The 24,271-nt window shown below is 36.9% G+C and overlaps 1 protein-coding gene across 17 annotated transcripts in view; it reads right to left on the bottom strand.

Moving 5' to 3' along the window:
* Positions 1-5,676: 5,676 nt before the first annotated feature.
* TRIP12 (thyroid hormone receptor interactor 12) overlaps positions 5,677-24,271 on the bottom strand; it is a 136,423-nt gene continuing 117,828 nt past the window's right edge. For all 17 annotated transcript variants that reach the window (XM_045559450.1, XM_045559454.1, XM_045559456.1 and 14 more), the window contains 9 exons: positions 22,273-22,371; positions 15,714-15,828; positions 15,254-15,408; positions 14,076-14,240; positions 10,856-11,020; positions 9,162-9,275; positions 7,399-7,493; positions 6,795-6,898; positions 5,677-6,216 (listed from right to left, as the gene is read on the bottom strand). In XM_045559450.1, coding sequence (XP_045415406.1) covers positions 6,020-6,216; positions 6,795-6,898; positions 7,399-7,493; positions 9,162-9,275; positions 10,856-11,020; positions 14,076-14,240; positions 15,254-15,408; positions 15,714-15,828; positions 22,273-22,371 — 1,209 coding nt within the window. In that variant the 3' untranslated portion in view covers positions 5,677-6,019. The remainder of the gene's footprint in view (positions 6,217-6,794; positions 6,899-7,398; positions 7,494-9,161; positions 9,276-10,855; positions 11,021-14,075; positions 14,241-15,253; positions 15,409-15,713; positions 15,829-22,272; positions 22,372-24,271) is intronic.

Here is a 24,271-nt window from a genome sequence, read left to right as displayed (position 1 = left end):
ACCTTGGCTTGAATATTTACTTAACATCCTCATTAGAACTATTAAACTTTTCTCAATGAATTTAGCTAAGGCTATTTTTAAATTTGAAAAACAGGACAATTGTAATGACATTTTCTGAATTCCCTCATTAAGAAAATGCAAACTGAGCCCACTGGGCTTTCTTTATATTACTGTTAACTTTGCAGATGAGCATTTCAGCTAACAGCAACTGTCCATGTAACATTAGCCAGCTAGTTTAGGCTTGTCCCTGTAGCAATCTGGATTTGTGTTTTCCACCCCAATCAATATTCCTTAGCAAAATTTTCTTGATAATAATATAAATCCTTAATATAGCATCCCTAATGAATATTTCAATGCATCTTAGCCACATAGAGGATATTAAAATCTACTCTTAACACCTCAATTCCTAGTGAGAGTGCAAGGATCCAACACGTGTGCCTGGGCCTCAAAGCCACAATGGGGCATTTGAGCTACAGACACCTTAGCTACCTGTCAAGGTTGCCTTGAGTCCCAAGGCAAATTCTTAAAGACCAGATATGCCTTTAGGTGTGGGGGTTCTGGGACGCGTTCCCCTGCAGTTTCTTGCATAGGAAGGACAGCATTATTCCAGGCATCAGCGTTGCCCTTCTTCCAGCCCTTCTCACATAAAGTGGGAGGGGAAGCAACAGGAGACCAGACAATCCTGAGGTCACTAACCTGGCTGAGAAGAGGAGGATGGAATGGCATGGGCTTCTATGGGAATTATACTGCAATCATACCCAAAATGCTTCAGGCTTTTGCGTTCATTGGCCTCAAAGAGTGTCTGAAGGGACACTGTACTTTCTATTGGGAAAGTGGCCCACTAACTGCCACTAAGATTTAAAACTTCATCCATATAAACCATTAACATGCCAATATCATTTGAAATAATGACATCAACCAAAAGCACAATGCTATCCAGCCCCAAATACAGAATGGGTAATACAGCATCGGATACAAACTTCAATGTGTGGCTTGTGTCTTGTGGTAGACTTGTATTTGGTAGCACCTTCTGTTTGAGATTTAGCCATTTAACAGACCAAGAGATTCATGGAAGGAAAAATGTTTTTTTTTTTTTTAGGCAGTTATACTAAGGCAGTATATAAGTAGGTATGTATACTTATATATATATTAATATATATGAGGTCTGTCTGGAAAGTATCCGGCCACTGTTAACATAATGAGAACATTTGCTCGACATCAACATACCCTGGCAGCCAAGGACAGTGGACTGTAATGCACACGCGTGAACAATGACAACTTCACTGTACTAGTCAGTGGGGTGCCAGATGCCACTGAGTGTGCATGTGTATTGTGTGGCCACCGCATTCAAGGTGACCGAGCAAGTGGAGCACCAGATCTGCATCAAATTTTGCGTTAAGCTTGAGCATTCCTCCATGGAAAACTATTCAGATTGATTCAGGCTTTCAGGGACAATGCAAAGAGCGCAGTGCAAACACAAGTGTGGCACAAATGCTTCAAAGATGGTGAGACTCTGTTGAAACTGATCCACATTCCGGAAGGCCTGCAACAAGCAGAACACCTGAGAATGTTGAACGTGTATGGGTTAGGTTAAGAGACCCTGGGGAGAACTGTAGGGAGGTCCCTAGGTGTCGGTTTTGAAAGGGACTGAGGTCTCATTGTCCTGTGTACAACGTTTCTTCTATTTTGTTCAATAAATGTCTTTATTTTCATATTACATGGCTGTATACTTTCTAGACAGACCTCATCTATATATAGACACACGTGTATTATATATCTGGACATACACATTTCATTCACTTCTCTGAAAAATAGCAAAAACTAAATTCAGTCATCATTCTTATAGTAAGAATTTATCTCTTCTCTTTCCTTAATCAATTCTACTTTCTTCTGTTTCAGTGAAATAGACTGATCTGGACACTCATCATGGGTAGAAAACAGTGACTTCAGTGAGCCAACCAGGAGGTTCTACTGTCTTTGCACATATTCAAGTATCTTCCAGTGCCAAAGGCACTACACTTCACCAGTGCATAGAAGGATCTTACACAAGTACAAATCTTTCTACCAATAAGCAAGTAGCAGGGCCATTTCTCTGAGTATATTTGTCTCCTATAGTGTTTTCCACTATCTGCCTCCAAAAAATAAAAACGGTAAGGTCACTTTATTACTTACCAAAATAGGAAGCTTTCCAAAAGCCACCCATACAAGCACATACCACCTCTCAGAAGAACCTTCTAGTTGTGTATAATTTAATAAAACTGACCATGTAGGATAATGCTGTTTATTAAAAATATAGTCAGGGAGAAGGAAGTCAGTGCATTTATGCAATTTTACATACACATCTGTAGTTTGAGGTTCCATTATTCCAACAGTTCATATAAATCACTGTTTCAGATAAAAGAAAAAAAATGCTTTACACAGGAGATCAGCAATTGGTTATAGGTTTGGTAATATGAGTAGGCTTGTAGTAAAAATAAAACCACCTCTTCCATTATTAAATGTCTCCTTTATGCAGAACAAGTCTCTAGAGTTAAGAACTTTTCCTTGCATAAAAATTGTTAACTTGAAGTTCTTGGAAAACAGCCAATCCTCTGCTTTCTATATATATAAACACTATACTTCATCTGGATTTTTTTGAGGTAACACATTTTCAGTGATTTGTCACTAGGTTATCCTTTACCATGTCTGTCAACTACTGCAATGTCAGACCTAAGACTCATACAAAAGCATTTCTCAGAGAATTATAAATACAGAGTATGACATTTTCAAACAATGTTCTCATTACAGCAGGGAAAACAAAATGTATCAAAGAAACAAAGCCTAAAATAAATGAATTGAAGGCTTGATCATCTTTGCTAATGGAGAAATGAACAATAGCATCCAGCATCTCCCCTAAAAGGATTTGGTTTATAAATGCACTTTTATGAAAACTTCCAACTTCTTAATCACATTTTTTTTGAAGTATCAACATTCCCATTTCCTGAGCTCATATTCACTGACAGGAATTCATAGTATAGCCTCAAAACCTGATGAACCAGACGGAAGATGACAAACTTACAATTTGCTTGCGATAATCCTTATTGTGGCAAATTAAGAGTTGGATCTAATTTCTTGGATGAAGAAGTTGGTGCTTTGTCCTTTGGCCTTCTAGCCCATATGTATAGGATGTCTTAGGGAAGTCACTCCAGGATAGGAAGTGAATGATCACATTCAGCCAGCTTTACCACTCCTTTCTGTATTATGTACCTAATTCAAACCCAAACAGGGACTTCAAGCACATTACCTTCTTTATATACTGCTATGGTGAAAGTTCTCTGTCACTACAAACACAGGGAACCAGAGACAAGCATAAGAAGAGAGAAATCTGCATTCCTTCTTATTAATGGCTGTGTGAAAGATTTCTGCTGGGTTTAGCTAAGGCATCTAAAACTCCCTCCATGTCTGTTCCCAATTAGTCTACCTAGAACTTAAGTTCACTTTTTGGAGCAGGGGACAGGGCGAGCGGATTACATTTAATCACCTCTTTCTTCTTAAAGTAGAATATTTAAAACTAGTTAAAAATGTGTTCTCATATACAAAGCAGATCAAGTCAGTAACTGTCTAAATAACAATACAAACAAATCTGGTGTTAGTGGTGACTAACATCTGACTCCATCTCAGTAAGAAAGGACAACAAAATCTCAGTTGCTACCCAACTGTCTACATGCTGTAAAGCATACCAGGAAATTAGTGCTCGTTGATAGGATTACTAAGCAAATAATTTTAAGGCATAACTGGAGTAACAGCAAATGAAGTATATACTTTTTCCCTATGAGGCAATAATAAGTCCTCTGCCAAGAGAGATTGATTGCTTTAAAATGGGAAGAGTTTTCCTGCTCCAAATTAACCAAAGATTCCCCACATTTAAGGAGTAAGCTAAAGGCTCAAGCTTTTAAACAGGTAACTACTGACTTTGAAATGCTCAGACTCCAGAGTTTGAGTCAAAACCATCTTATGTACTTGTTCGATGCTGGAATCAATGAGGCCAAATCTGCCAGGGCCACAACACGGATAAAATGTTAAATACAGATATTTTAATACGTTAACATTTTGTTTATACACGTCTAAATTTTAACTAACCCTTTAAAAAATGAGCAACAAAATGCTATGTTCACACAAAAATCATTGTGCTTAGTTTGTAAGATATCAGAACAGTTGAAAACCAATTGGTTCAGTCTTTAACTTCACTTGAAGCTGCTCAGCTCCAATGCTGTTAGTGGTGAAACTGCAGAAATGCAACTCCTTTCTTGGATTTCAGGATAAAGCTGCTCACTTGTCAGAGCCTCTGCAAGAACAGGGAGAGACTCCCCCCACCCCCCAAATCCTCTGACAGTTCCCTCCCACTTAATGGGGTTACTGTCCAAGTTAACTGTTAGGAGGGGATGTTTCCATGTAAGGCCATGTAAGTGTAAAATGACAAAGCAATCTAAGTAAAACAAGCCATTAAGTTTCTTTTGGGTGGTGGGATGGGGAAAGGGCTACTATGTCAATTAAGACTTTGGAACAGTCAGTAAAACAAAATTGATTTCTCAAAGTTCAATAAAAAAAATAAGTTCATCTCATTTTCAAAGAGATGAATTATGAAAAATTCTTACAAGTTATGCAACAGGCTTAATTTTGAAACTTAGGGAGTAATCTCCCATTTTCTCTTCACATTTTATGTTCTTCAAGTTGCTATTATAAATTGTTATTATATAATAGCAAAATTGGCCATGACCCGAATCATGGAGATGTGATGATTTACTTGCACTGAAATATGTCTATACAATCGAAACTTATGCATACAGCACAAAACTATAAACAAAAAGGTGAAGCAAACTTTATTTATTTTCAGGTAAAAACAGTAACCTGATGGATTATTGCAGATTTGAGAAATCAGCACATAAAACAACTGGACAGCATTGCTTACAGGTGCTTTTATCTGTGTCGAGACAAAGGCTGAACTGTTTGTCCCAAGTCAGCTCTAGGAGAAGGGAAAGAGGAGAGTGGAATAAAGAAAGAAGACTGAACAAAAACTTAAGAACAAGGGAGAAACAAATTTTTACTAACAGGGAATGAAAACTGCTAATTTTGTTGAAAACTTTACATCAATTTAAAAATGCTCTGGCCACAGAATAAATACAGGCCAGCCCAAGCTGTGGGTTTTTTAAGCTACATAAAAGAAATGAATGAGCTTTCTTTGCCTTCATTCCAGAGGCCGCTGCTGCTGGAATTGCCATGTAAACAAGTCCTAGTGTGTCAACCTGGTAAAAAGCCAATAATATCCTACATTAAAACTAACCTATAAGAAAAGTCTACTTAGTTACAAAGGCTGAATTATATTGACAATATTTTTCAATCCAATGAATTTTAAATTATATCTTTGAGAGAACATGGGACAACAAGAGCCCATGTCTAATGAAAGTGTAACAACTGTGAGTGTTGTGTACAAAAAAAAAAAAAACCCCTGAACTGCACAGACAATAATGAATGAGGGAGAGAAAATCAGAGGGAAGTGAAAAGCACATAGAGCTAGTCTACTGAACTGTATTTGTCAAATACATGTGAGCTTTAATTTCTGTACTTATGTACAACAAGAGTTGTCTTTGGAGGAAACAAAACTGCAGACTTAGCTAGATGGATACACACAGCCCAGAATTAAACTGCACAGCGACATTTATTGTTCCAGCCTGGAAAAACATCCCTTTTTTAAATTTCACACAGCAAAGCAAGTTAAAAACTTCACTCATCAAATAAATGATAATTTAAACAAGAACTTGCTAAAGAAACCTCATCACAACAATGTTTTAGGGCCTGATCACTTTAAGTCCATGGGGCCATTAATGAATATCAACCAAGTGTCTCTCTTATAATCTGCAAGCCGTTTTTCCTACAACAAGAAGGCGTAACACGTTTCCTTGACTCAGGTGATACATTTAGAAAAGAAATCATGATTTGTTTCTTTTGCTGTAACAGGCAGACACTGCATTTCTTGTTGTGATCAGGAAAGATGGAACGACTGCTGCCCTTCTCTTGCTGCTATCAACAGTTTTTCGCGCATTATCTCAATGCTCGAATAGTCCGGCAACTTAAGATAGTTCACACAAGTCATTACGGAGGGCAAGAAGTCATCTGGGTTTTCTGTTGATTCAAATGTCTTCCGGACAATTGTCAACGGTGGATTCAGACTCCGGAATCCTGATTAAGAGAAAAAAAGACAGATGAAGGAATTTAGCAATTTTTTAAAAAAATGCTACTACTAAAAATGCTTTGCTATACAGTATTATCACATTCACAAGATACTCTTCTTTCTCGCTTGGCAACTACACGTTCAATATACATTCAGCATAGGAAACTGACTTTTAAAATTCTATTTGTCATAAAAATTATTGTATCATTATATAACATGAAGGAAATGACTGACTTTTAAACACAGAGTCAGAATTCAACTTATATTAGGATTCATTTCTGAAAAACCAGATTTTAGAATCCATTCTTATCTAAATCAACTAAGAGTTTATAATGTACAAACACGCTAGAATTTTATCTAATGAGCATTACATATGCATTGGCAATCCTATTCCAGTATGTTCAAGATAATCCTTATGAATTTCCCTGCCAATGCAGACTGCAACACAAATGGAGAGCTTAGAAACATTATGACATGGGGATAACTAAGAGGCACTGCAAGTCAAATAAAGAACATCCTGCTATTAGTAGTGAAGTTTCTCTCTCTCTCTCTCTCTTGTAGAATAAATACGAAGCACAATACCCACCTCCAACAGGCAATCTTGGGCTACCAGTCACAAACTGGAGAAATAACCTCTGCTGCTCATTATCAAAACTACTGAGAATCTCAAACAAGAACTTCACAGCCCGACTACAGCAGAAATAAATATACCAAAATTAGTTCATCATGTTAAAACAGAGTTTTTAATCACACCACATCACTGGCAACCTCTCACAATTAGATCATCAATTTTAATTATGATTACATGTAAATTCTCATTATAATACACTCTGAAATCAAATTTGTTTTTGTTGTTACAGCTGAAATTAAAATGGAATGATTACTATTGCAATAATGGGACTTACTCTGATTGTAGATATTTCTGTTTTACTGTATTTAATAATGGGTAATAGGATTAAACCTGTATTTCCTAGCCCCCAAGATTTTCACAGAAATACTTGAAAAAGAAACCCTTAGGTATTAAATTTCAGTCTTGAGAGAAATAAGGCCAAAATATCAGTAAGCCTCCTTTAACAGGTGGACAAATTTTCGAATGACCTCCCCCCAAACTTTTGTTTACATACACCTCCCCAACCCACGCTCCAAAGTCTTGATTATCAATTTAAAAATTGGCAGATCCCAGTATTTACCTGTCATGAGTATAACCGTGATCAGGCCTACAGCATTCCATCAGTGTCTTTGCATCCCAAGTGTCTGCTTTACTGCCACACAGGAGCTGATCCAGCTGCGAGTTTAAATAAGGGTATAGAATTACTAAGGAAACATCTTGCCTACCTGAGTGAAAATAAAGGACCGCGTGTACCAAATCAGAGTGTCAGTTTCAGTACTGAAACCTTCTGCTTGAGATCTCCTTACAAAATGTATTCTTCTAACATATTTAGAGATTCCATTTCCTTTTCAGTTGCATACTAGTAGGTATGCTGCCCATTTGCAGGGACTGGGATCTGGAGAAGCCTTTAATCTCAAACAAAATACACCTGATATAGGCCCTTGATTTCGGTCTTCCAAACTCTTCTCATTACTTTAGAGGCTTTAAATTGATAATCTGCTTCTAATCTGGGAGATTTTTATAAATCTTGGCTTTCAGAAACAAAATGGTAAACCATAACAGAAGCAAAGAGACAGAAAATTGAGCTGGACAAAGAAATGGAAGAAAGCTGAACTGAGACATAAAAAAAGGGTACGTCTTTACACTTTGTAAAGAAAGGCACATCTATGCCATATGGTTGTTTGTATGGGACCAACATAGACATTATAGAACACATACTGAAAAGAAATCAAGAAGTGCTTTTGTGTCCTTAGAAAATCTAAGGTTAGTTTCAAATTAAACCATTTTTTCTCCCTCCACTTAATTGCCCAATTGTGGAAGACTATTTTTGAGAAAATCCAGTTCAGGACAAATGGTATTTAGTTATCTACTAGCTATCCACTTACTGTCCAGTACCTTATATATGTTTAATTTGCACCACTCTGTCAGATGAGGTTATTCCAATTATAGATAAAATAGTCCTATTAGATAAAGTAACTTGAGTAAGGTCATACAGCTAAGTGGTAAGGACCAGGATTCAATTCTAGAGGCAACATGTGCTGCTTTCAATTCCAGGTGACATGTGTGCCTAAAAGAACCAGGTATACCAGATGCTTGAATAAGCAGCAAATCGAAGTGGACATAAAAACACTGAATGTTAAAATGATAAGTCATTCAAAGATTTCCAGATTCAGTCAGTAATGAGTGTGTACTCTGAAACTAGTATTCAAAAAAATAAAGTTTCCAAATTGGGGGAACCTAACACATTCTACCGCCTTTCTATGACATCTCATTACCAGTGAATAGTTCTCTGGGATTGTTGTGCTTCAAAGTAAGGATAGCTAGAGAGAACCATGCACAGAAACCCTTTTTTTCATTCTCAGAAGTATTCTCTGTTTTGTGGCAATTAGATAATTTACCAACACTTCCTTAAAGCTTCAAGGACTAATTTTGATGATGAAACAATGCCTCATCTAATCCAGGAAGTTTAGTTTTCATTGCCATAGACCCATGGTTCTCCCTGCAGCCACAGTAGTACAGAAATATGCAGAGCACACCACACACAGCACAAGTCCCATTCTCCACTGAGACAATATCCCACGTGCCATCCAGGGTCTCAGCTGACAAAGATGCTATGCTGATTGGGTCACATGTTCCCTAAGAGAGAATACTTTATTTTAACATTCTTCCTTTCTCAGGAAATGTCCTTGTCTTTCCCAAACATCCATGCCTTGCTTCCAACCCCCATTTTTTGTTTTTATGCAACAATGGGGTCTGTGACTAAACAGCAAAGAAATACTCCACTAAGATAATTATAGGTACAGAACTAGAAATGATCATTTCTTTTAGACATACGCTACTCACTTCCTCCGGGTAGAAGTACTGAAGATGACTGAGTGGGAAGACTGATTCAAATCCGTCTCTGAATGAATCAAATTGCCTAGAAACGCCTTCATTTAGTGCCCAGAATATAACCAGCTGCAAAAAGGAAGGTTTTTAAAAAAATTGTGACAATATTTCAAATCTCTTAACATGTGACAAAGTACAAAGAAACACTCTTGTGGATCACTTTATAAAGAACAAACAAATTATTAAAAGTCTTTAAAATATCTCCTAGAAAATTGCACTAGTAAAACGTCAGTGAGGTTAATTTCTAATTTGGGGCTTGGCCAATAAGAAAATGTAAAAAATTTTGATATATGCATTTAAACTGTGTTTTAAAAATTGATTCGTTTAAAACTCCTACAGCATAGTTATATTACCTTACCAGATGAGAAGCAAATGAAAATTTCCCAAGAGGATAGAATATTATTGAGAATTAAAGATAATGTTTCAAGATTCGCAATTAGCAATTAAGGGTTTTTAATTTTTAATGTGAAATATTTAATTCTAAATCCTGTTAAGTTCTTAGAACCCAACCTTTCGGCAATTTGTGCCTCCTGCTAGAATGAGGCAAAGTCTAGAAATGCAGTGTCACGAAACTGAAGGGTAAGAGAAAGCAACTCTTACTGGTCCAACATTATCTAGTCACTAATGACTTTGGCTAACCCTCTGGGTACAGAAATAGAGAACATTTTCAGATAAAAATGAAAACATTAGTATTTTGTTGACAGAAAACTATAAGCATTAGTACAAATTATTTTCAGAGAACCTTAATCTGGACATTAACATTATTTGCTAGTAAGCTGAAAGAATAGCTTTAACAAAATCAGTAAAAGAAAGGGACAGGGTGAGAAGACAGTCCTACTGAATACTAAAAGGAATTACTTATGAATCCCAGAACTGTTAGGTAACAGGGGATATTAGACATTATTTGTCTTCTCTCTCTCTTTTAAGTCGATGAAGAAACTGGAGCTCAAGTTTTTCAGAGGTTCTACCTACAGTCCCACAGCAAGTTAGTGGAAAACTCAGGTCTAGGTGTAGGTGGATATTCTGACTGAAATCTAATGCTCTTTCCTCCCAATGTCAGGAATAAACCAAAACAAACTTTTCAAACACTGGTAATAAAGACCTATACAGGTTGTAATTTACTATATAATTCGCATTCAATATAAAATTATTTTTCCTCAATTTAGCAAACATGGTCAAGGACTACAAATAAAAATCCATAATTTGAAAGGCCTCAAACACGTGAGTATGAACGCTGGAGGCAATTTTGTCAAGTAAGGTGGCTTGAAAGAAAGGCAGAAACACACTTTAGTGAGAACACAAGTGATGGTTCCTTTTCACTCATTTTTCCTGAAACTGAGAAAATGTTGTGTTATTAGATAGTGTTCAAACTTGAGCATGGACAATTCAAGGTCATACAAGACATCAAGAAATATTTGATATGTTCTCTCCAGAGCAAACAGAGCTAAGGCCTGACAAGGGGGCCTTCATACAGTGGTCCTGGGCATGTGAAAGGTCTCAAGCCACAGTTTGTGCAGGCAGAAGCTAAATGACACCTGCCTTTGCTTCACGAGGTGAGCTCCCTTCCCCTTCCCTCAGAGGAGTTCAAACAGACGCAGTCCTACACCCTCACAGCTGGCCTGACCCCCAAAAGACATGCAGCTACATACTCTTAGATACTCCTCTAAATTGTAGATAGTGACTGGTATATCCTTCCCTCCTTTCTTCAGTTCGATGTTGGGAAACCCTGGCAGAGTGAAATCCAGTCCCAGATCTTCAACTGAGCAGCCATTCATAGTCAGAGTTTCCAATGCATATTGTAGACTCTCTTTGGTCTAAAACAAAACAAAAAATGGAGTAGTGAGAGAAGGGCGTTAAGCACAAGAATTCAGTTTTTTTGTTTATTAGAATATCTTTTGCTTTTATAAAGTTGGTAAGTTTCTTTAGCTCTTAGCTTTATTTTTGTAGAAGAGAACAAGATCTTGAGTGTAACTCCATTATGAACTGTTACAGCTCAATGTAAGCATACCCAAATCAAATTTCATGGAAAGTGCATAGTAGTCTGCCTAACATTAGTTAATTTTATGAGTGTAGACCCTAGAACCAGACTAACTTTTAATAAATTCTAGGCTAATCTTGGTGAATCCAATAATGTGTAAGTACATAGCAAATACTGAGTAATACAGTTGGGAGATTATAAATACAAACAATATACTATCTAGTGATGGTAATTAACTTTTTTCCCTGCAAAATTCAAGTCTAAAGAATACCCTGGAGACGCTTCATTGAACTACTTCAGGCCTCTGAAGCATAAAAAATTTGTATCCAAACGTAAAACTGTGATGAAAAAAATTCAGAAACTCTCAGAAAAGTCAAACCATACTCTGAAGACAAAAGTTATAAGCAGTCTTTATTACTCACTTTTAAAAATGCTTAACATTATGAAAGACCTACATAATCTTTTTTAAAATTAAGATCATCAGATCAAAGACCAACATACAAAAATGCAAATTCCACCTGAAAATGAAGGCATCTAGTATAGTAAAAAAGGTAAATGGCTGTCTGGATTGGAGATGCCTCTGTATATGAAATTCCTGTAGGCTAAGCAGCAGTTATGGTACACAAAATTGGTCATTTAAACTAGAAAAAGTTAGGAAGTTGATTAACAAATTAGTCATTTTTAAAAGACAAAACTGAAAGATGTTTAGGATTCCAGATAATTCACAATATCAAGGAAGTGGCAGATGATTTAAGATTATGGTAAAATATAGTCGTGAGGATTTATGTCCATTTTTAACTTCTCTGCAAAAACTCATATTTAAGCCTCTCTGCATTTCACGTGCATCATTTGAAGACCCTCAGAGGAAGGCGTTTCATTTTACATTTGAAATTTTCTTTAGAAGATTAAAAAAATAATTCTCTATTTTAATGTTCCCTCACTGGAAAGCTCTCAAAACTGTCTTTATACCTTATGTCACAGATCAAGGTGATCACCACTATGCAAATGAAAGTCTCTTCTCCCAAAGCTACCGAGGAAATGTCTTATTTGTAAAGATGTGCATTACAAAGTGTTGCCATTAGACAGAAATCTAGAATATACAAAATGTCCTAGAGATATTTAAAAGGAATTTACTGTTTCTCTAGATCTTACATGTTAAATTGAAAGTGAAGCTTTACTACATTTTCCATGTTTCATTTGAGAGTTTAAACTGCCAAGTAGAACCTGAGCCTGCACAACCTGTTCCATCTGTACGTTTTATTGAATAATGGGATGGAATGTTTTAGAATGCCACCATTTCTCATGCTCTTGTTGAAAGCTGGTTAATATGGTAAGTCAATTTCTAGAATGGGGATTTTGTGCTGTGCATTTTATAATTATAGACTAACAACATCAGGAATAATAAAGGACAGAAGAACAAATCTCAAAAGGGAACTACTAATGAAGAGAACTGTGGCAACATACTGCATGTGAGAAGAATATATAAAAGAGGTGGCATAATGTATGAGAGTGTGGGCTCTAGAGCAGACAGCCTGGGTTGAATTCCAGCTCTCCTGTGTTCTAGATGTGTGAACCTAGGCAAGTTACTCAATCTGTCTTGGTTTTCTCATCTGTAAAATAGGGATAACAACAATACCTAAACTTCACAGGTTTGTTGTGAGGAATAAATGAATTAATACATGTAAGGCATATGAAACAGTACCATGACTTTTACTTTCTCTTTTTCCTTCTCCTTTTTTGTTTTGCCATCATTTACCTAAAAGATAATCCTAAATAATACTGTAGTAGCTTAAAACTTACAAAGTTGGCAAATGTTAACCTATGTGGTTCTAAATATCTTAAGATGAAAGATTTTGCATAGAAAAGATGGAATTAGCCTCTTTACATGCTAATTTATCTTAATAAATAAGCTTATTTTTTCCAAAAAGTACCAGTTAATAATTACTAATTAATATTAGAGATTAAAATGAATTTCCTTGCAAATCATCATCTCCCTGATAAAAAGGCACGCTAAAACCCCCACCCTCTACTGAATGCACCTCTCCACCTCATCAGGAGATGTGACACGCCTTCTCACTACAGAATCTCAATTCACTACTGCTACTTTATACGATTTGTAAAATGAGAATTGATTTAACATTGGTCCATGTTACCTGCCCAAACAGAAGCTATCTGGGTCTGTGCCACAAAAAGTACAATATATTTTCTTCTAATACCAGAAACAAAACCACTACTCTTCTCACACTGACACACTGAGTCAAATGATTTCTTACCTATTGTTAATATAGAACACAAGTAGAACAATTTCAAATTTTAGAAATTGTGGTGCTTTTTTACCTGATAACCTCTTGGCAATGTGGACAAATAAAAAATATACAATAATGATATAAAGCTTATCTATGAGATTTAACAGAGAAAGCACAACATGTGTTACCAAGAAATAGTGGACACCCAGCATGACCTTTAAAAATATCTTAAGATCTTTCTAGAAACAAGTAAACTTCTGAAATTAAGCCACCTTTCCTGAAAATAGATCTGTTCTCAGAATAGCTTTATTAATCCAAATGCTTACTAGAAGAATTCAGTATGCTATAGTATCTTCCCAGATATATATAACATCCACCTAAAATCTAATAAACAAGACTTCTTATTTATGGTTTGATTTAGAGGTGTATTTTATTTGCTAACCAAGATGTTTATTCATCACCTGCTGTCCGTATAGGTCATCTGACCCACTATGAAATCACATGCTTCAGTTAGTATACTGAAAACTCTTCTAGAATAAAATATTAATATAAAATAACAACTGGGTCAAATACAAACCATTTAATAAAGCCTCATTTTTCTAAAATAAAAAACAAATACACTTAACTGTTATCTTCTAAGCCTACCTGGGATTTATCTTGTTCAAGTCTTTTCTTCTGTCTGACAATGTCTTCTAGGTGATACACTGATCTGGCTACGACCGGGTCGATATCAAACAAATCATGTGATGTCAGTGAAGTTTCCTGCCGCAGCATCCACTTATAGAAGGGTAAGCCAAGGGGGAGGTCCACCTCAAAGGAAAAATGCAAAATATCTTAACAGTCACTCTAGAATTACCTCAATTCTCTGATACTTCAAGAGGTCATTTAAATAGGTCAAGTAATCCCCAAGAAAGAAAATAATATATTTAGTAACTGTTTCTCCCCCTATATGAAATGTATTGGCTCAATTTAGGGCCCTGATCACTGTGGAAAACTTACAATACTGAAGAATCCTATTTAAATGTCAACACTAAAAAGAATTTTTCAATGGTGAGTATATTCTCCATAAGACATTTTACATGAGGGCTTCTGAAACACAAGTACTTAAGGCATGTTACTCTATTTTGGGGAAAGTAAACCCAATTCCACAGTATCCTGTATTATTGAATATTCTGAAGCAAGAAACATTTTAAAAAAGAACTTATTATATTTAAAATAGAAAAATTAACAAAACTTCTAAAATAACTGATAAAACTGCCTACTCTTCAGTTACAGTGAAATTGTAAGCTTGTAAATTTGGCCTTAGATAAAAATGTCTTAACCACACTGACAAAGTACCTCAGAAAATGGGAGAAGAGGAAAGAAGAAAAATCTAGAAATATTCAAACCTCTGTGAATACTGATTACTTGGGTTATTTTCACAACAGCACTTTTACAGAAATTTAATGAGGTTTAGCTACATGCTCATGCTTTCCTACTGAATTAAAAAAGTAATGTCAAACACTTTAAAAAATAAAATTAATACCACCCTTAATACTGCCTGATTCTCTGAACCCTTGCTACTCAAGGAGTGGTCTGCAAACTGGCAGCTGGGTATCCCCTGGAATCCAGTATAAAAACTTGGAATCGGGCAAAAGACAGCCTCACCCCTGTTCTACTGAATCAGAACTAGCATTTTAAACAAAATCCCCAAATAATTCATATGCATGTTAAAGTTTGAGAAGCACTGCTCTAAAATACAGCATTAAAGTGCAGGGGACTGACATACTTTCACAGAATATTATACAACAAAATTGTAGAAAAGCAAACCATCTTAAACTTACCAATCTGAAATCCATGATAGCCTTGGCCATTAATTTTCCTAAGAAGCGAAACTTCATCTTAACCTTTGCAATATGAGCTGGCTTAGCTGTCCTACCAAAGGGAAGCGCAAACAGGCCCTGGAGGTTTTGAATATACTTGGTCCCTTCTTGGCTTCCTGTAAAATAAGCAGTTCACCAATCTTTAGATTGTATTTCTAAAAACAAAACAAAACAAAACCTGGACACTAAGAACATTTAAGAAATTCAGTATTCTGAAAATTAGAGAGCAGATCACCAAATGAAGTCCTCCAGAGCTGGAAGGGCCTCACCTTTTGATAAATGAGAAATCAGAGGCTAAAAGAAATGAAGGTCAGAAAGCATGGTCCTCCATTAGAAATTAAACATATTTAATGAATTATAAGAGTCTGTTACCTGATCCGAGTAACACCAATTGACGGACTAACTCACAGATTAACATTACCTTTTGGATTGCTAAGAGTTATTTCTTCACCTCTCCAGAGACCCAAGTCAGCTCTCTGTAGTTCCTGAGATACAAGTGCATAAAACTCCAGTGTAGGCCCAAGACCTGTACCAACCTACAGAAGAACACAAGTAGAACAATTTCAAATTTTAGAAATTGTGGTGCTTTTTTACCTGATAACCTCTTGGCAATGTGGACAATTAACAGCAAGTGTTCATCAGCTTGCTCTCGAGATCATTTTCCCAAATGTCCTGATTGGATTTATTCATTCAATCCTGGTCACCTGGAATAAGAACTTAGCAACCCTTTATTACTTCCTATTCTCTACAGTGCCAACATTTTGATTGTATGGTTTAAGCTTGTACATTGATAAGATTCCTGTTGTGGCTATACATCGTTCCTTCAGAGAACAAGACAGCATTGTCTCCATATGGATCCCTTTCCCCTTTTTCTCTTCCGTGAACTGTTACCCAAAACCAGTGCAAATGTCACCTTCCCAGGAGAAGTTTCCCTATCTGCCCAAATAGTTAATTTGCTTCCTTTTTCTTAGGACTTATAATACATTTCAGCTATTTAACTACTTATTACATTACCTGACCACAATTTCATTATATACTTGTATATTTCACAAGAGGATAACTATTTTAGTTACTTTGTGTCCACTATAGTGCCCGGCACACCCTAGCCATTTAACTGAGGTCTGTTGAGTAAAATGTAAGTAAGGGAAGGTCTGAACCCACGCCAGAACCCACAGGGCTAACAGCCTCATACAGGATACCAGTGCTTCTCAGGCCCCATGGGGCACTGGAATCCCCGGGAACTTGATCAACATGCACAGACGGAGCGGCCATGTCCTGAAGAGGCTGACCTGGTAGGGTCTACTTTACAGCCTTGGCACTGGTATTATTAGACGAGCTCCAAAGGTGACTGTGGAGAACCACTCCTCCATTAGATGTGTGATATGAACCACAAATGGCATGGTGATCATAGCCTAGGCGCTGCTTCAAGTCCTACCAGCTCAGACCATGGCTAATTCATATTATAGTTAATAGGCTAAATCTAACACTCCTGTCAAGAAAGCTACATTTCATTTATATTAATAAACTGCTTGTAAATAAAGGACATTATTTTACCAGTTTAACAATTACTTTAAAAAATGACCCACACTAGCATAAAAGATTAGATGTAATCCACCAAATGTTTAACTCTGACTTTCAAAACAGAGATTTGCTTAGACCTGGTGGCACTTTCTTGATTAACCTCCATCCTTCTATTAGAATTCCACATCGGGAAAGAGAATCACTATTCACCCCAAAATGAAGGCTCCAATGAAAACCTTAGCACCATCCTTGTCCCTTCTGTAACTCCCCATAATCCAACCCATCAGTAAACACCATAAGCGCTACCTTCAAAATATATCCTAAACTGATTACCAACTTTACCCAGCCACCATCCTCTCTTTAAGACCACTACTGCTACATCCTCCTAGATGGTCTCTGTACTAGCTCCCCAACACCTTACATTCCATTCTCATGGTAGAAGAGTGAGCCTTATATTAATAAAACACAAGTTCATGTCACTCCTTTGCCCCCTCCAAAGGTTTCCCACTTTACTCAAAGCAAAGTTCCAGTTCCTATCATGGTCTGCATGTCCTACATGGTCCCTTCCTGTCCCCCACCTCTGACCTTGACTGCCCTGTCCTTGCTCACTATGCTTAAGGCACACTCATCCTCCAATAGGCCAGGAATGCTCCCTCTCTGTTCTTTTGCTAGATACACTCTTCTCCCAGATAGCAATGACTCACCTCCACTCAAATGACCCTCTGATCACCCTACCCTTTCCCATCATGCTCCACTCTTATTGTGCGTTGCTTTTCTTTACCACACAGTCTAAGGTATGTGTATATGGTGTGTATCGCCCTTCCCAAACTAAAAGATAAGCTCCACAATGGGGGGAACTTTGTATATTCTTTTCTACACTGAATCTTGCGCACTGGAGGAGAAAAGGGAGAGGAAAAGAAAAGAGAAACAAAGAAAACCCTGCAGTAACATCTGGTATCCACCAGATGGTGCTTTAAATCCAGTTAATTCTCCTTTTGGCATAAAATTATCCCAGGCTAAATAGAAGTCACAGATCAAATTAGTCTATTTCCTTCGTACAAATACTGTTATTTCTAAAAGTAAAACAGGCTTAACTTAAAATATTAAATCACACAGTGTAACTAAAAGCACTTTCCTCTTTGAGTCTGTGGCAGGTGGAAGGCCCAAGTCACATTTGCTCAGACAATACAAGCCAGCTACCTGGAGCTAGCCAGCATTTCCCTGCAGACCAACCTGACCTATCCAGGGATCTTCATTCTACCCAACCACACCATTAAAAAGGTAAGTTCTTTGGTTTTGCTTCATTTCTGTTTGTAAAGGAAAGGAAAGCAAAGCATAGAAGTCTAGACACAAAAACAGAAAAAAAAGTTGACAACTCGCCTTAAAATGAAGTCTTTTTCTTTCAGAGTTAACACTTGCATATACTAGCACTTATGTGACTGGCAATGTTCTAAGTGCTTTACACATTTAAGCTCATTTAATCATTCTAGCAACATGACATGATGAGGCCTCAACTGAGAAGAGGACACTGCCCAACTTCACACAGCAAGTACGTGGGGAAAAGCCACGCTCCACAGTCCGTGTTCCTGACCCTGCACCATCCCAAAGGGGACTGGGTCATTTTCAGCCCTAATTCCTCAGGCCTGGATGGCTTTCTGAGCCCATAGATTGGTTAACCAAGGGAAGAATTAAACCAATCATTTCAATTCAAGATGGAGCCCATTCTGATCTGACTTTTACAGCCAGTTAGAAATTTTTCCTAATGGCCATGAGCTGACTTTGAAAGTTGAATCTGATTTACCACCTGAAACTCTACACATCTATAAAGCCAGTATTTGGGGCGTGGGGAGTGGAAGATGCTACCCTCCTCCTGCAGTGAAGCCAGCTCCTGAAATCTTTCTCCAAGCCAATAGGTAAGACCCATCAAGGAAGATCACAATCCTGGTACTTAGAACAGTGTGAAGCCAATCTGAGCTTATTTAGGTTTCATGTAAGATGCAATTTTAACAGAACCATGAAGTATTAGAGAGGAAGGGATATTCCTGGCAAGGGAAAAATATGTTGAAGTAAAAAAGTAAAAAACATAATTAAAGAGAGTAAGCACACCAAGATGTGTGGTGTGCTTTAACAAGCAAAGGTTATGCAGTCTTATGAGTAAGAAACTTGAATACATAAATTTTTAAGAGCAGTATACTCTGAACAACAGGCATGATCAGAGTGAATTCAAAAGAAGATCTACGTTTCTTATCCCAGCAGCAAGGCAAGGGCCTCCACCCCCATCTGGACTCCTCTCTCTCTCTCTCTCTCTTTCCCCTCCATCCCAGCACTTCCAGAGTGGCACTCATTTCTGCCACTCACCACCAAGCCCTATGCTTTGCTCAATCCCCATCTCCTACTGGAAGATGGTCCTTTAACCCTCCCCGTCTCTTCCACTAAGGTCTAACTCAAGAGCTTACTTCTCCACAGGGCCTTCCCCACACACTTGAGGAAAGCCTCGTTCACGTGGTGCCTATACCATGTTGCATGCCAAACCCTTTGGTACTTTTGTCCTGTGTCTCTCCAGCTATGCTGGTAATCGTTTGAGTACAGGAACTCTGCTCTAACTTGGATCTCTAGCATGCAGTATACCTCCCAGCACACAACTTAAAACTTAAATTTTGGTGAGTAAATACTCTTCAGTTAGCTTTTTGCAAGTCTTACAAAGAAGGAGAAAATACTTTAAAAATGAATGGAAAATCAAAGTCATGATTAAAATTACTTGAATAGCTACAGATAACACTGCAGATTAAACTGCTAAATCTATATAGTGGTTACCATAAGCCAGGCACTGCTCTACCTCTCCACATATATGAAGTCCATCACAACTATGAGCTTGTACTACTATTACCCACGTTTTACAGGTAAGAAAACTGAGGGGAAGAGTAGTTGGCTATTATAAATAAATAACTAGTAAAATGGAAGGTTTGGAAGTTTTAAGTACATAAGAGGTTCAGAAAAGTCCAAAAACTCTCTAAGCTCTGTTTTTTAAAAAAAAAAAACAATAGGCAAGAGGAGGAGGGAAAGTATCCCCAGGAGACTCAATAAAATAAAACTGTCTTTACTTGCTATCTACAACACAGGTCAGCAAGCTACAGCTGGCGGGCCAAACCACAGTGCTAGCCATTGTTTTTGTACTATCTGAAAGCTATGAATACTTTTTACATTTTTAAATGGCTGAAAAAATCTTGAATATTTCTCAACATGTGAAAATTATATGAACTTCAAACTTCAGTGACTATAAAGTTTTACTGGAACATAGTCATCGTTTGTTTATATGTTGTCTATTGCCACTTTCATGCTACAAAGGCAGAACTGAGTAGTGATGGAGGTTGCTGTACTCACAAAGCCTTTATTATCTGGTACTTTTTACAGAATAGTTTCCGAAGCCATGGGTATACAATAATCCTAAATAATTTATTAAAGAAGTTAACTAATAATTAAGTTTATGAAGATCAGAGAAAACAAGTTAATATACAAAACCAACTGTATTTCTATAAACCAACAACAAACAACTGAAAATTGAAATTGAAGAACAATACCATTTTTAACACCATCAAAAAACAAACAAAATATTTGGGGAGAAATGTAATGTGCAAGAAAGGCCTAAAAACATAAATTAAGCAACAACACTGAGAAAAATTAAAGACCTACTAAGTGGACAGCTACACTATATTCATGGATCAGAAGATGTAATACCGTAAATATGTCAATTCTCTTCAAACTGATGAAGCTGATTCTAAAATTTATATGAAATACAAGTTGAGAATAACCAAAAACAACTTTGAAAAAGAAAAACAAAGCTATAAGACTCACACTATTTTGATTAAAACTTACTATAAAGAACAGAACAGAAAAATCTTGAAAGAGACCCAAACATCATAGTCAACTGACTTCCAACAAAGGGGACAAAGTAAATTCAATAGAGAAAAGAGAATGGTTTGCTCAACAATGGTACTAGAAAAACTGAATGGCCGATCTTTTTTTAAAAAAGCAAAAGAACCTCAACCCTTAATTGATGCCATATTTAAAAATTAACTTAAAAGTGATCACAGACCAAGAGCTAAAACTATACAACTTCTAGGACAACACATAGAAAAGAATCTTTGAGACCCATGGTTTGGGGGAAGATTTCTTAGGATGCAAAAAGCACAAACAAGAAAAAAAAAAAAAAACCTGATAAAACTGGATTTCATGAAAATTTAAATCTTCAGCTCTTCCAAAGACATTTTATAAGGAAATGAAAAGATACTCCACAAACTGGAAGAAAACAGCCAAAAAAAAGTGGGCAAAATTCTTAGACACTTCTCAAAAGAAGATATGTGAAGGGTCAATAAGCAATGAAAAAATGATGAATGTATCACTAGTCACCAGGGAAATGCAAATTGAAACTACAATAGATACCACTATAAACCCACTAGAATAACTAAAATTGAAAAAACTGACAACACCAAGTATTGGTGAGCACTTGAAGCAACTAGAACTCACATACATACATACATTACTGGTGGGACTGTAAAATGTGACAGCCACTTCAGAAAACAGTTTGATATTTCTTATGAAGTTAAAACATATCTTACCAAATGACTCAGCAATTCAATGCTGAAGTATTTGCCAAAAGAGAAATAAAAACATATGTCTGCCTACAAAAAGACTTGAACACAAATGCATATGGCAGTGTTACTCATAATAGTCAAAAACTGGAAACAACCCAAATGTGCACCCACTGGTAAACATATTATGTTGCATCCATAAAATGGAATACTACCCAGTAATCAAAGTAAACAACATGGATGAATCTCAAAAAGCACGACGCTAAGTGAAAGAAGAGTGACAAGTGGCTATATAGCATGATTTCATCCATTATGATAGTGTAAAAAATATAAAACAGTAGAGAAAGGAAACAGACCAACGGTTGCCAGAGGCTGGGGATGGAGGCTGGAGAGATGAATGGTTGCAAAGTGGTCTAAGGGAAATGTGTGGTGTTGATGGGACTGTTCTTTATCTTGATGGGGTAGTGGGTACAACTGTATACATCTGCCAACTCTCAGAACCGTAGATTTTTAAAGTATACAGTTTATTGTTTTATCTCAGTAAACCTGATTTTTTTTTAAAAAAAAGGGCAGTCCTAACACTGTGAAAGCTTTTAGCTCTATAAATTATCCTCCTACTTTATCAACTTGAAGACATTCTTAAACAAAAATATGCTTTTATGCCAGGAATAAACTTCTCTTTTATTGTAGTCAAACTTCTGAAAAATGGAGAACTAAGAACAAATCATTCAAGAAAAAATAGAGCACATCTTAGTTTGTAGCTAAATTTGCCAACTGTCTTTCAGAATTTCATAGCACCAAGAAACTCAAATGACATTTTATGAAGAGCACAAATCAAGCTAAACACCATCATCAGACTTGGAAGCTCACCTCATTCTCATACTGGATTTCTAACATGGCCCGTGAGCTGCCAAGATCCTGCATTACAGACTCGGCTTGCTTCAGCAGCTCCTCTCTGTTCACAGTACGCTACAAAAAAAGAACAAATGTGAGTAAACTATGCTCTACTTACAATACACTTTAATAAACAGGTGGCATTTTTTGAAATGCAAACAAGTCAATTCAATTGTTAGCAAATTATTTCTTCGAACGCATACCTCAGAAAACGTTAAGCAGCAGCTGTACTGCTACGAACATCAACATCAACCTGACCTCTATGAAGGAAAGCTAGATGCAAGAGTAATTATTAATTTGTCTTGAGGTCATGGGAGGTTTAGAAAAGTCAAGTTAGAGAAGAAAGACCTCTGTAACTTTGCCAGACATCAATGTAATTCAAGGCTGCAGTTTCACGAAACCTCCCTGCGTTCATTTGTAGTTAGATGATGGGGAAATAGGCATGGAGATGGCAAGTGAGACAGGTGAGCTGGAACCTATTGGCTCTGACCTGCCGACATTCTATAAGCACTACGGAACCCATCAGGTCATTAAATAAATATGAAGTGTCTGATTTTGAATCAACAGTTTAGTTTATTATATCTCAAACAAAAAGCAGTAGAAGTAGTCAAAGTATGCATCTAACCTATCAGCACAGTTTTGCCATCTTAAGGGTAGACTATGCCGGCAGTAAAGAAGCCTGGAGAGCAAGTGGCAATGAAATCACAAAAGGCATTTTCCACAGCTTGTTGATAATTGAGTATTTTTCCTTGCAAGAAGTGGTCCAAAGCCTGGAAGAAGTGCGAGTCAGGTGGTACAAGGACTAGTGAATACAGTAGATGATAGTTTCCAAGTCTAGTCTCTATAGTTTGAGCAGCATTATTTGTGCGACATGTGGTTGAGCGTTGTCTTGCAAGAGGATTAGCCTGTCTCTAGTGACCAGTCTCAGCTGTTTAATCGCAAGCAACCTCATCATTTCATCCAATTGGTTGCAGTAGACATCCGCTGTAATTGATTGACCAGGTTTCATGAAGCTGCAGTAGATAATACCAGCAACTGGACCACCAGACACCATTAGATTTTTTTGACGAATATTCAGTTTCAGACTGTGTTCTAGCACTTCATCTTTATCCAACCCTGTGCTGAATGCTTGCAATTGTCAAAAAGAATCAATTTTTCATCACACGTAATAATACGGTGTAGAAATGGTTCCCCGTTATGGTGTGACAGCAAAGAAAGGCAAGCTTTGAAACAATTTCTCTTGACACTCGTTTAATTCATGCAGAACTCATCTATCCAGCTTTTTTACTTTGCCCATTTGTTTCAAATGGCCCAATATTGTTGGAATAGTAATGTCAAACCTTACTGCTAATTCATGTGTAGGATGAGATGGATTCGCTTCCCCTATAGCTTTCAGCTCATCATTATCCACCTTGGTCTCAGGTCACCCATGTGGCTCATTCTAGGGGTTAAAATCACCAGAATGGAACTTCTCACACCATTGACGTACTGTGTATTCATTAGCCACATCCTTCCTAAACACGCCACTGATATTTCGAGCTGTCTACACTGCACTGGTTCCATGACAGAACTCATATTTGAAAATAACACAAATTTTTTACTTATTCATGGTTTTACAAAAATTGCTCTAAAATTTTTTTTATAATCACAGCGCAAAAAGAATGCATTTCAAAGAATGAGGATGTACCTTCACAATAAAAATAATACAAGAAGTGTCAGAGTGAAATGTGAGAGATTATCAACTATCAAACTTAGTACTTAAGGAAATCAGACATTTCATACTTAATAACGTAGTAATGAGATATATGGGGATGATAAATGTCCTGGCTAGATTTCTAAATCATGCCAAAACCATTTTTTATTGAATCCCAATGGGACAAATTAAGATAAGAATGGGATGGTTTTGAAGTACAATATTTGCTTTATGTTTTGTTTTACTTCTCATTATAAACGCAACTCTCTCCCTTTTCTATAT

The sequence above is a fragment of the Lemur catta genome, chromosome 8 (assembly GCF_020740605.2).
Source record: "Lemur catta isolate mLemCat1 chromosome 8, mLemCat1.pri, whole genome shotgun sequence".
NCBI classification, from domain to species: Eukaryota; Metazoa; Chordata; class Mammalia; order Primates; family Lemuridae; genus Lemur; species Lemur catta.
Note: the sequence above shows the minus strand (reverse complement) of the source record. Positions and strands in the feature narration are given on the sequence as shown.